Genomic DNA, 13,465 nt, shown 5'->3' on the forward strand with positions numbered 1-13,465 from the left:
CTGCAAGATATGTGTATTTACATATACTTACAATATAACACAAAACGGAGGACCCTTGTACTGCATGTAGTTCTGTCAAAGATATTATATAGTATATATATAGGTATGTATGTATATATGTTTGTGTGTGTGTGGACTAATGAAGTTACGTAAGAAGTCTGCCTGGCTTGGGGCAGAGGTATTGTCCCTCACTATTAGTATCACTGCATCCTGCGCTGCTCTGCTCTTCTCTGTTTTCATTTCATATTGAGGTGACCTTTTCACAGTCGGCGGCCTCTCCCCAGCAGACCCGCTCGGCACCGTCCTTTCGGAGGCCCTCCTCCTTTCTCTTAATGTTGTCCCTACAAACACAGCCAGTGCGCACGCTCGCTTGGCACGTTTGCTTTGCTCTTACTCTCCTGATGAGGCCCGCTCCAGCTTGGTGATTATAGCAAGCGCTGTCACCGCAGCACAGATTTGTGCAATTTAATAAATCTGTCTTCCCTCTTGTCTTCTGAGCAAATCTGACATTTAAAGATGACATTTGTTTCCGTCATCATATTAAAACACAAACGACTCTGTTGTGTTGTGCTGTTGATGCTAGTGATTAGCTATCTGCTGGCTGCTGAAAGAAAAAGGTTGGCACGGAGTCAGTGGTTGGCTCATAAACACATGAAAGAATTTATTCATCTGATTGTTGAAAGCTTTCATATTTTTTTTTTTTAAGTGAGAATTTCTTGTTGGCCACGCATGTGGATTGTTTAGCGTGCATTCAGGTTAGCAGGTTAGCCCCTGCTGCTGCTTTTAAAATGATCTAGTGAAAAGCTTGATCCATTAAGTCATTTGTTGCTTGCTGGGAGATATACGGTGATGAGCCCGAGCCGTTTGATCTCTTAATTCCAAACTTGGCTCCGTCTAACGGAAATCAGCTCCTGCTTAGGCTGCATTTCTGTCCGACCTGAGCAGTTTTATTGCAGAGCTGCTGATCCCAGTTGAGCCAAGACAGGCACGTTCACTACCAGTCCTGCCAGGGCTGACCAGATATATGCAAGATGCGACTAACTCAGACAGTAGGAGAGGTAGGACAGATTGGGAATCGAGAAAGGGGGAGAGTTTGGCAGTGTGACAACAGAAAAAAAGAGATATACACAAAGATGGGGAGAGGCTCTTTTTGTCTCAGTCTTACAAGCACACGCACTCAACATGCAACGATGAGAAATGAACGCTCGTGAGATGAGATGTTCAGGTGATAACGCCGAGTGTTGCAGATTGAAAATTTCTTTTTGTTTTTTTTGTTCCAGAATGATTCACTGGGCCGGACGCATTGAGAAGGAGCTGGAAAAGGTTCTGCAGCACGTCACCGGAACTCAGCAGATGAGATCGGTAAGTTGACGTCATGCTTGCATGTGACGCGGCACATTTTCCTGCATTCTTAATCAGTAAGATTTCACTGGGATAGATTGTACAACATAAGCTCCCACGTGTGTGTATGTGTGTCTGCGAGGCAATGTGGGTTTCTTTTTTGTATGAGCACTGCAAAAAATGTAGATCTTTTCAAGATATTTTAGTAGTAGTTTAGATAAATATACTTTTTCCAGTGGAGATCAGCTTTTTTTCCTCCAAATATTTCCTTGAGCCAAATCTCACTTCTCATGCTTCTGGATTAAACTGTGAAATCAGTGTTTTAAAGTGTAGATACACTGAGAAAAATGTGAAATGATTTTAACAATTTATCAAGCTCTTGTCAGTTGTTTTAAGAAGCATCTCATTTAAAAGTTTTAACACCAAATGACTTGCTAAGACTGACACATTTAGCCAAATATGGCATTGGTTGTTTGTGTCCACGTCCTTGTTTGAGGCTGTGTGTAACACGTGTCTGTCTTGTGGTAGAGCAGATGGTTGGGCCGAGTGTGATTGACACTGTTTCATCACGTTTCTGCCATGTGCGCATGTTTGCCGGGCTTCCAGGGTTTGTAATGCACCCTGAGATAAATGCTTCATTATTGCTGTATGGGTGAGTGTGATTCATCCAGCCGGTACGCTGCCTGTGGCGGCTTTAATGCTAGCAGTAACAGTGGTTAGTGTGGTGGCAACATTGATGGATCCCAGAGAGGAGGAAGTGAGTTGACAGTGATCGTGCTGGTTTAAAGGTTAATGACCATTAGTGGATAACAGGCAGACGCGCAGACTGCATGATAGAGATAGGTTGATTTTTAGCACCTACCCAGTGTAAACAATATAGAACAGAGAATGTTTACCCGTCAAAATATTTGCCTTTCGCAGCTTGTGCAAATATTTTATTTGTTACAACTGGTTTCAAGGTGAAAGCATATTGTTGCTATCTGTATCTCCAAAATGTCTTAATTTGTGAAAAACAATCTTGCTTTAATCTTGGTGACAGTGCACTTTTGAGGTAACCCAAAAGGTTTCTGAAAGGCATTTAAAAGCCAAGGAGGAAGGCGGATTTTCTCACCCCATGAAAAAGCATGTCATCCTTCAACATACCTGAAACTAAAATAATATCACTAAACTAGGAGAGGCATTATTTTCACCTGAAGGTCACAACATGTCTCCTGTACACGTCTTCTTCTTGAACTGGATATATGATACAACTCATTGTATATATAGCAGTTGGTAGTAAACTATATGTACAGTATTTATATGTGTATATATAATGTTTTTATACATAAGTGCTGCAAGTAATGATTATCTTTCATTCATTTGTTACTTTATTGATAAATTGATTTATCGTTTGGTTTATAAAATGTCAGAAAATATTGAGAAATGACTTTTGTCCTCACATAAGATAAATAAAATTAGCAAATCCTCACAAATGAGAAGGCGGAACTGTTTGAGATTATTGCTTAATTATTCCTAAGTCATTTATAAGTAATTTGGCTAGTCGATTATTTGAGTTATTGTTTCAGCGCTATGTTATGTATTTATTGTAAGTATGGTTTAAATATGTTATGGTGTCTCTTAGTTACTTGTTGTAAAAGATGTACATAGCTGGATAATCCTGATCTTAATGAGACCTGCAGCTGAGATGTGACATAGACATGATGTTGTGCATAGTGCAGAAAAGCTCACAAGTTATTTTTTGTCAAATCTCAAGTCTCTGAGCTACAGTCCAAGTCAAGTTTTTGTAAGGAGCGTTCATCTAGTGCATGCCATTCGGTCTTCTTAGAACACTGCATAACTATATCTAAGGAATTCAAAGTATGTACTGTACTATCATCACTCCTTTATCTGTTACCATATAGTATCCACATTGACTAGTGGTATTTGATAACTTCAAACTATGAAATTATTGTTATGAAATATTAAAAGACAGACAATGAAAGCTTTTCTTTAAAGTTAACAACTGTATTTTGCCTTGTAACATGAAAATACAGCTATATAGACTATATAAAAGTATTGTCTGAAAAATTGAAATAGACAAATGGTACTCCCGCTAACAGGAAAATATTGCTAACTTTATTAGGCATGCAATAATACTATGGTCTAAATAATGACAGCTTATAATCTACTCTAAATTAAGACATTCCTCTATCCTCTTAAACCATTACGTGGTAAATAATAAACCTGTAACCTGCCTGTAGCTGACGTTAATAATTAACGTAGTCCCGGTTTTAGTCAGCAGATGGTGGCAGCAGAACGTGGAAGATTACATTACATGACCAGTTTTATAGTCATTGCAAAGCCAGCATGTGAACAAGTGTGGCAAGCAAACAAACACTCGCACATCTATTCAAAATAATTAGCCAACGCCGATCTAATCAAGTTAGCTAAGGGAGTTTTCTAAGCTAGAAGCAAGCTAACGTTAGATAGCTGATGCTGTGCTAGTTTAAATATGTTTGTTAACCGTCCAGGTGACTCACCTATCTGGCTGCCTTTTCGGGTTTGATGTGGTCGATCCAGCATTCTTTATTTTGATAACGCAGATGTTGCTTTTAGTGATTTTTTGTTTGTGTGACGTTATTACAGCCAATAGTGACAAATGGTTTTGTTGCTGTGGCTTTACAGTCACCTCTGGCTGAGCACATTCAGCTCGTCAGACATTTTCATAATGTCAATGTGCCAAAAACAGAAAGAACATAAAATAGAGATTGTTCACGAATCCCAAATCTTGAGTCCGAGTCGAGTCTCAAGTCTTTTGGGAACAAATCTGAAGTAAAGTCTCAAGTGTGTGCGACTTAAGTGCAACTCAAATCCAGGTCGCAAACTCGAATCCCTATCTCTGGTTGAGTGGTCTGTAAATTCTGTGGATTTAAGATCATTTACTGTCGCTGAAGTTTCCTCTGTAGGCCAAATGAAGCCAGTTGCTCTAAAAATATTATGTCCATCCCAGTTATGTCTTGTGTAGGATGGGTGTGCATGTGTGTGCTGTCCTGACAGTGTGCGCAGGGCGGGTGTGAGAGAACATTTATCATGGCCCCAAACAGGAGTCGTCACAGGGTGTGCTAAATGGCCCAGCATGCCTAGAAAAGCCATTTTCTAAATGGATGCCTCTCTCTATACGTGTGTCTGATAGAAATCTTCCCAGGGCTATGCCGGCTGGTAACAAGATTGCCTCCCTCTGCGCCCCCTTCCTCTTCATGCGCAGTTTATTCTCACAGACAAAAAAAAATGTAAAGTGTGTGCAAATTATTTTTGAGTTTGTCTTACATGGAAAGAGACAAGGAAGTAAGTTGAATATAATGTGGTCTGCGCAGTTCCTCTCGGTTGAGATTTTATTTTTTCTGACAAGTGAGGTAGCGGGCGAAAGAGAGAGAGAAAGGCCAACACAGGGCAGCACAAAAATAGCTGAATATGTTTTGAATTGGTTGACTTCATAAGCAACACAGATATACAATTTTTTTGTGTTGTGATGTGATGTGTTTTAGTTTTTTAGTAAATTTCGAGTGTCTCCAAAAATTAAACAAGCTCAAGTTATTTAAATGTTCAAAATCACATTCTAATGTATTCTGCCCAGGTTTGGTCAAGATGTTATTCTTCCCCGGGGGAGTGAAAGGAAGATAGAGGGTGAGTGATGTATTGGAGGAGTTGAAAGTTTCGAATGGAAGAGTGGAGCGCAGATAGACAAGGAGAGTGGGCGGCATTTAGAGCAGAGGAGGGGTTTTTTTTTTTAGAGAGAGAAAGGATGAAGAATGGCTTGACAATTGAGATGGATGTTCAGGCTGTTTTGTGTTTATATTTAGAGTCAAACTACTTAAGATGGATGAAATGTTAGAGGGGAAGGACGAGAATTGGTAAATTTAAATGTGAGCAGATGGATGCTGTTTATAGTCCTTATCCTCCTCATTATCCTGTGCGCTGCTGTGTTTGATGTGTTACAATATGTGGTGATGAGAGGCAGCGGTGGACACTGGCATTGTTTCCATATCCTCAGGCTTGTTCAGAACACTTTTAATAGGCACATATGAGCAGTGTGTCTACACCCACATAACTGTCATTACAGTGATTTTCATGGTTTATCAGAGATACAGACAGATAATATTACTATGTACATATTTAGACACCAGGTGGTTCACTGTACTTACTGTAGCTGTAAGATATAACTATACTCATGAAGAGAGATGTGGGGGAAGAAGTATCCAAAGTAAAAGTACTCCTCTGCAGCAGAATATCCCCTGTGACTGACACATAATTACCAGCATTTTACTGTTGCAGCTTGTTGAAGGGAAACTAGTTTGAACTACTTTATACAGTTGGGTAGTTAGTCACGTGGCTCCAAACCTAGGGCCCCTGCCTGTTGATCACACAATAAATCTGAAGGGTCATGAGATGATTAATGGCGTAGGAAACATGGGGAACGTTCTGCTGCACACATTTTACATTACATTGTAGGACTTTTGTCTAGTCTTCTATAATTGGGGCTCTGTGGGCCTTAAACTGGTATTTAAATGAAGCCATCTGAGACGTTTGACGGGGAATTTGCTTTTTGTTGGAACCACTAAAAACTCATAGACATCTGAAACACGGCAGGGAGACCCAGTCAGATGCTATTTTTTGTAAGGAGTCGATAGTTTAAGTAATGTGCAGTACTTGAGTAAATGTACTTTCCACCACTGCCTTATACACATTGACTTGCAAAAAAACATAAATACACGAATAAAGTCACTGCAATTTCCACAACTTCAATCTAGCAAGCCTCTTAAATGGCAGTGCTGCCCAACATATGTTGAGCTCTCTCAAATTCATTTCAATAAGAAGAGTCTAATCAGCATGAATAATTTAGCCTGGTGCACATGACTGCTCCTGAACCCCTCGGTTCGGCATGGCACTTTATAACTCTGCACTGTGAGGATCTGTCTTCCCCACCTCCACGCCCCCTCCTCTTTCCGGTTGCTGTTGGAAACGTGAGAACAACGCAGGTCCAGATCAATATACCCACACGTGGTGGAAGCAGGGTGGAAAGACAGTGCCAATGAATGGGTGTGGGATGCATCCAGTTTTCATCTGACATTTTATATATGACCAAGTAAGTTTTTGTAGCTCTCTTTCCCTTCACTTTTGCCCTTCGCTCTGTGTGTCTTTTTGTGCTGTGTGGTCAACACACTACATCAGTCGGCCTGCTGACCACATGCTGGATGCAGGTTTATCTCAGTCCAGCACAGACTTTGGTGCCTCCACTGTGCATGTGAATGCTTGTGACTGTGTGTGTGTGTGTGTGTGCGTGTGGTGAGTCTTCTTTTTTTGTCGTTAACATTGCTGAAGCCTCTGGTTCAATTTGGTCTGCACAGGTATGTTTTTTATGACTAACACAATTCCAAATGTCTCTCGTACTTCTCCAAACCTCCCTCCTGCTTCCACGAAAAAGAAGGTTGCTCAAGGCCAAGACAGCCGGCCCCAACAAACAGATATCTCTATAAAATGTGCTGGTGGATTTACTCACTATCGCTGACTACAGAAATTTCCAATAATCTGTCTCAAATGCCCAGTGCTATACTAGACATCACCCCTGCTCTCACTCCACAACCCCCCTCCTCACTTTGTACAGCTGATGTCAGCTTCATCTCTCTCCCCCCTCTCTCTAAGTTTACTGATCCATCAGTGGACGATGATGTGAGGGCTGATCAGAGCCATTTGTTTCTTGATTTAATAGCTCCTTACGCCTGTAGACAGTTTACAGGAAGAGCTGAAGGTCCCTCCTCCCACCATGAGCAGTTACCTTTAAAGGAGAGAGAGACAGAGAGAGAGAGAGCACTCAGGCCTCCTCTCTCAGCTCTCCTTCCCCTCCCCTTCCCTTCCCCTCCATCTTCTGGCCTGGACCTTACACAACAGCAGCTTGTTATCTGGCTGTGTGAAACATAACAGGCTATTTCTGCTGGATAGATAGTTTACTCTCTCGCTCTGGTTTTCTCTCCTGCCGGCTTGTCTTAAGTATCCCACAGTCATTGTGTGACACGCATCAATACACATACTGAGGTCTTTAATTACTGCTATTTTAGCACATCTACAACAGCAGCAGACCTTGCAGACCTTGAAGTTTCTCCCAAACCAACGACAATAATGTTTAGGAACTCAAACATTTTCATGTTCGGACTGACTTCAACTTATAGTTAGTTAGAGGATTTTTCCTCCTGAAAATAATGTATGCACGTGTCTCTCTTTTTTCCATCAGTATCCACTGGTGTCACCACCTTTACAATTTGTTAATGATTGTGGGCTCTTTGATACCTCACAGAAATATAAAATCAATAGAACTCTTTTTAATTCCACAAAAGAAGTCAAAGTTCGTCAGTGTTAACCATATATAGAGGAACTGCTAGCAAGATTTTATTTCTTAACGTTACTCCAACACAACAAACTTTGACTCACGTCTTCCCGCAACAAATCATCTCTCATGAGATTTCAGCACGAGAATTGTGCTTGAACGAGGCTTCTGTTTCTGGTTAAAAACAAGGGGTGTCAATGGGTGTTACTCGCAGGGATCCTTTCCATGTTGTCAGACACCTGGTACACCAGTCTAAGCCTGTCGGTGGCAAAAAAGAGCACTTTTTGTGAGCGTCAATTTTGATTGGCTAAGTTGCCCTGAAGAGATACATTGCAGCCACAGTTTGCTGCTGCTGGCTGAAACCATCTACTGCAGATATTCCATAACTTTTTGTACCTACTACTAGTAATTTGGACCCCAAATGAAAATAGTACCCAGGTTTAAAAATACCGAAATTACTCTTTAAATGAAAAAAACTCTAAAACTGTCAAATCTATTTGATTTATATTCAGAACTTTCTTGTCAATGAAACAAGATTCATGAATCTGAACAGTATGAGTGATAGATTAACGCATCTGGAGGCTTTTCAGATGCCAAAACACTGAGTGAGCTGAACATTATGAGAAACCATATTACTGCTCTAGAAAATTAACAAATCTTTTGTTCTGCCTATTGTCAGGTAAACTGTAGAAAATATGCCGTTAATGTTAAAATGTAATTGTGTTGGGGGGGTGGTGATGGGGCAGTGGATAAGACCCGATGGGGCAGTGGTGTGAGAGACCCGGGTTCAACTCCCCACTATGACCCATCCACCACTGTGTCCCTGCGCAAGACACTTAAGCCCTAGATGCTCCTGAGGCGTGCGACCTCTGACATGTATAGCAATTGTAAGTTGCTTTGGATAAAAGCGTCAGCTAAATTTAATGCAATGTAATCTAGCAGCGGAGTGCGCTTGCATGAGTTTGACTGGCCCACACAGCTCTGTCACGATGGATGGTGTCGCATTGTATTCAGGCAAAAGTTGAGCCACTGAGAAACTTTCTTGCCAGATGACCCTGTGTTGTTTTGCTGGCGCCCTCTGTGTGGGCACCCGTGTGGTTGCCTGATTCAAATACCTGAGGGGGCTGGAAATGTTTAGCTCTCTTTGGTAGTTGCCAAAACATCAAAACATAATTCTTCCAAATATTTGGACGGTAACAGTAACATAAAAATACAATAACAAGCCCTAATTGTGATGCATGATAATCATTAATAAATTGATAAACCTTGTTTATCTAGTTATCTAGGCCTATCTCCTTGTGGATGTACTGCCCAGTTTTTAAACCTGGCTACATTCCCATTCAGGCATCCCATTTGCCATTCCCAGGAGAGAGAAGGGGTGGGGGGTCATCAGGGTTACACATCAGGGTCATGAAAGCTTAGACATGGTCTGTTAGTGAACCACTTTTTTTATTTAGTTTGGAACCCTTGTGTAATCCACATTTCTCTGTGTGTGCCAACTCTAGTATTTACTGTGTATTTACCCCAAACAAAAACAAAATAAAACAACAAAATAACCAGTGGACGTTAGAGGCACATAAAACCAGTAGCAAGCTGAACGTTAAGCAGTGTAAGAGCCAGTCTGCCCTGTTACTCCCAGCCTCAGTCTCCCCTGGGCTGACAGGAGAACAGAAAGGCACGCAAACGCACTGTATTCATATTTCTGCCTTTTTATTGGTTTTCTGACACTGGGGAAGGTTACAAGTATTCCTCAGCTCCTTGGCTTGATGGCCTGGCACTGGTTGGCGGTGTTTATATAAATGAAAATACATATATCTGCAGAGTGCAGCCCTGCATGCAGATATCTCCGGGTCAGTGTAAGAAGGAATTACTTGAAATAGCTTTGCAATAAAAATGTGGCAGTTTAGAAAAACTAGAACCAGATTATATAGTGTCAGTGCCCTGTCCCCAGTTTTATATTCTGTTTGTAACCATAACTGCTGCTGATATTTTACCCAACATGGAGAAAAAGTTTTTGTTGTGCTGAACTATTGCAAAACTTCCAGAATTAGATCATATTTAATTTGAATATGAACTGAAATGAACTGCAAATTTTATAATGATATATTTCTAAAATAAATCATCCACAAATGATTTATCTTAGTAGGATTCTGTGAATTTGGTTATATGTCATCTTAGCTGTCTGCAGGTTTGTCGGTTCCTAGATATCTCCGCCTTGAAAGAAAAGGGTTTTCTTTTTTTATTTATTTATATTTTTACTTTCTTCAGGTTTCAACTGTTCTGTGTCAGAGGAAAGCCAGCTGACTGAAATCAATAATGCAGTCTTTAAAGACACAGTGCTACATGGTGCATACTGTGTGTGCAGGGCTTTATGTCTTCTCTGGACACACTTGAAAACATCTTGCAGTATATCACTGTGTTTGTGCGTGTTGATGCCAGTACAGTGAATTACCAGGATGGAGCTGTAAAAGCCTGGTGGGGGGGGGGGTGGACAACCCTTTAAGTGTCAGCCCAGAACAAACACAGATGGTCGGAGTGTCTGAATCTCAATGACATTCACTGTGGTACATTTGGACATATGGGGGCTATATTTGTGTATCGACGAATTCAAGGAAAACAAAGTGCATTCGTGCAACTACTGTTTTTTTTTGGAGGGGGGGCTTGCAGTTGTTTAAAGGAAGACAATATAGCATTATATGTCAAAATAGGATTAGAGGTCTGCTAAAGCTCCAGCCCTGTCAGAGGAAGATGCTTTATTTTGCCTACGCTGCAGATCTTTTCTCTCCTTGTCTGTCTCTCTACACTATTATTTGCAGAGTGTGTGTGTGCACATGCTTGTGTAATTTTCAGCCGTCTTCTGTTTGATGTTTCAGAGAGGGCATTACCTGTCTTTGGTACAATCTGTGCTTGACAGAGAGAAAAGAACTGAACTTCCCTGAGTGGGTTGCAGTGGTAATGTAGAGTGGCGTAATGCCCTAGAAAATTCCAGGTGTGAAGTGCTTTATTCATTCCACTGCAGAGGGAGTGCTTCTTTATTTGTGAAGTGGTAGGTGTGACGTTTATTTTCCTTTGTCAACAAAATGTATTTGGGTTTTTTTATGGCTATATGTGCATGTGAGAGAGGTTGGGTGTGCGCTGAAGTCTCAGAGGTTTTTGTCCTCCTGTTCTTCTCTTCCTCCTCCACCTGCACTAGTCTGTGATTGATTGGTCACAGTTCTGAATAACTTTAATTGGCTTGCCTCAGCAGTGGGTGGTTCTCAAATGCAGAACCACTGTGGAAATCCTAGAAAAGCTTTTTACATTGTTGATCATGTAGGCTGTAAGGACTCTGCCATCTGAGACGGGTCTTGCTACATCTTTTTAATGCTGAAGATCGAAGTGTGTTCTGCCATTATCTCCACGCTTTTGTTTTTTAAACCTTATGCTGCCCAGGACTCAGGGTGTGAACTCCAGTGTCAGAGTGGTTTGTGCGCAAAGTAACCACCCCAACCACCTCCCTACAAATTGTGTGCGGTACAAAAAAGTAGAGCTTATATTACTTGGAAAAAAACATTGGCAGGCAGTATTATTAGGTTTCCATCAAAATTTGCTAAAAACTAATCAGTAGTATGTAAACGTCATTTCGAGGAAGCTGCATTATGCCCAAAATGCGTAAATGTACAGCAAATGGTTTGTACTAATACAGTCACAACTCTGCTCCTTCAGACAGCATCAATATTCCATAAATGTCAGTCTGCTCACTCATTTTTGACCATCAAAACTTATAGACCTCAAAGACTCATAAGTGCAGGCTAATATAAAATATTGAGGGAGCTCAAAGCAGGATGTAGTAAAAGGCTTGAAATTCACACATTGGACCGATTAGAGACAAAGAGAACATCATTACCTCCTTGTATGTGTTATTTCACAGTAAAACTGAAAGATAATGAAAAATGTTTCCGTTCCCCCAACCATTATTACAGTTTACTTTTTCAAACTAAAACTGTTCATCACTTGTATACTAATCAACAGTATGTGTTAAATGCTGCTGTGTTTTATGTTTCAATAATAGCTTCACTTTACATGGCTTCATTACACAGGTGTAGCCTATGTATTATTATGTAGTATGGTACCACAATCATTTTAGGCAGCTTTTCCCCTTTATTTGATAGTAGACAGGAAACAGGGAGAGAGAGGGGTATTGCATGCAACAAAGGTCACGGGCTGGAATTGACTGTTGCGACCATGTGGCGTGCTCTGCAACCATTCGGCTACCAAGGCGCTCCTCATACTGAATTCTTGCTTCTCTGTCACCAGTTTAGATGTAGTGGTCCATTGTGGCAATTGTTATTTACATTAGCGTCAACAGTGTAATCACTATCACTCAGCATGTATTTCAAAATGACAATGATCGGTCTAATTGAATTCAAGCCAAATGCATTTTTTTAATGTGATTTAATTGATTTATAACTACATTAATGACTGTGTAGGTGTAATTTTGAAGGCTGCAGATCTCTGGCGAACACAGAAGTCAATCACAAACAAAATCGAAGATGTAAGGTTACTGAATACTGAAAATCAAGAGTTATTTCATTGTGACTATATTGCTTTGTAGCTGCAGTATCTTCTTCACATAGGTATTGTGTGTTTGTAAGCCAGCAGTCTGTTTTTGCCTACAGGCAGCTTAGCTTCCATTGTCATGCGGATGTGGATGGCATGTGAGTGAATGTTTGGGGATGCTCAGGAGTTAAATCCTGAAGAGTGCAATGGATTTAAGATTCACTGACACAGTAAAGTTGAGCTTTCATTGGTGTTTCGGTGCTATACAGTATGTGATATGAACTGAGGTATTTTTCATGTGTTTGGATTCACGTGGCCCACACTAGTGGTCTCTTGAGGTCTTTGGTGTGATGATTACAACACGTGTATGTGCATTGACGGCCCGTGTATGTGTGGTGCTGGCATGTGTTTGTGTGAACTCTGGACCACCAGCTCATTTCACACGCAGGCAGACATCAAAGGCGGTTTGAATTAACCCTGCGTGTCGGGGCCACACTGCATGCCATCCGCAATTTCACATCTCTGCCGCTCCAGCGGCACCAAACTTACATGCCCATTCATATTGAAATGAACAGATGGAGTTTTGCCATGCACCGAATCGCCATCCTTCACTGAGTGAAGATAAAACTTCAAAAGAGTAGAGATACATAGGGATCTGTTTGCAGGTGGTTAGGCTTCGAGTCGTCACAGGTGAGGTGAAGGTGTTCTGTGTCTCTGTGAAAGTGTGGGCAAAGTGCAGGTATCATGTTTTTCTTATTAAAGCCGGTCAATTGTGTTTCCATTACAGCCCTATTGCAAAAGCTGGCTGCCTTTCTCCTTGATTAGACACTGTAGAAATGATGTCATGGTCACACACACACTCTCACACTCACACACACACACACACACACACACACACACAGGTACACACATCAAAGCGTATGTGCCTCACCCCTTTTTAGCTCACTTTTAAATCCATAACAGGAAGCAGTGCTCTCACCATATTGTTTGCTTGTGAGTCCAAAATGTGTTTTTTGATTGTTTTGACTGGATAGCGTTACCGCTCCCTTTGCCTCCAAACACTCATTTTCACATTTTCACCTCATCTTGGCAGCTAATTTAATTTTATATTGTATTTATTGATCTGGCCAACTTCAATTTCCTACAGCAATGTGATTCTGTTGCACGATGAAAGCGATAATGTAGATGAAGAGGTGAGGATGACGAGGAAGGGAATAGTGATGAAGA

The 13,465-nt window shown here is 41.0% G+C and overlaps 1 protein-coding gene across 10 annotated transcripts in view; it reads left to right on the top strand.

Annotated features, from left to right (window-relative positions):
- cacna2d2a (calcium channel, voltage-dependent, alpha 2/delta subunit 2a) overlaps nt 1–13,465 on the top strand; it is a 191,542-nt gene that overhangs the window by 11,539 nt on the left and 166,538 nt on the right. For 7 of the 10 annotated variants that reach the window (XM_046028893.1, XM_046028895.1, XM_046028899.1 and 4 more), the window contains one exon: nt 1,281–1,362. In XM_046028893.1, the coding sequence (XP_045884849.1) occupies nt 1,281–1,362 (82 nt within the window). Of the gene's footprint in view, nt 1–393; nt 422–510; nt 618–871; nt 1,059–1,280; nt 1,363–13,465 lie in introns of those variants that run through there. The other 3 variants (XM_046028901.1, XM_046028894.1, XM_046028902.1) reach the window with 3 other exon arrangements.

Source organism: Micropterus dolomieu, linkage group LG18 (genome assembly GCF_021292245.1).
Source record: "Micropterus dolomieu isolate WLL.071019.BEF.003 ecotype Adirondacks linkage group LG18, ASM2129224v1, whole genome shotgun sequence".
In the NCBI taxonomy this organism is placed as follows: Eukaryota; Metazoa; Chordata; class Actinopteri; order Centrarchiformes; family Centrarchidae; genus Micropterus; species Micropterus dolomieu.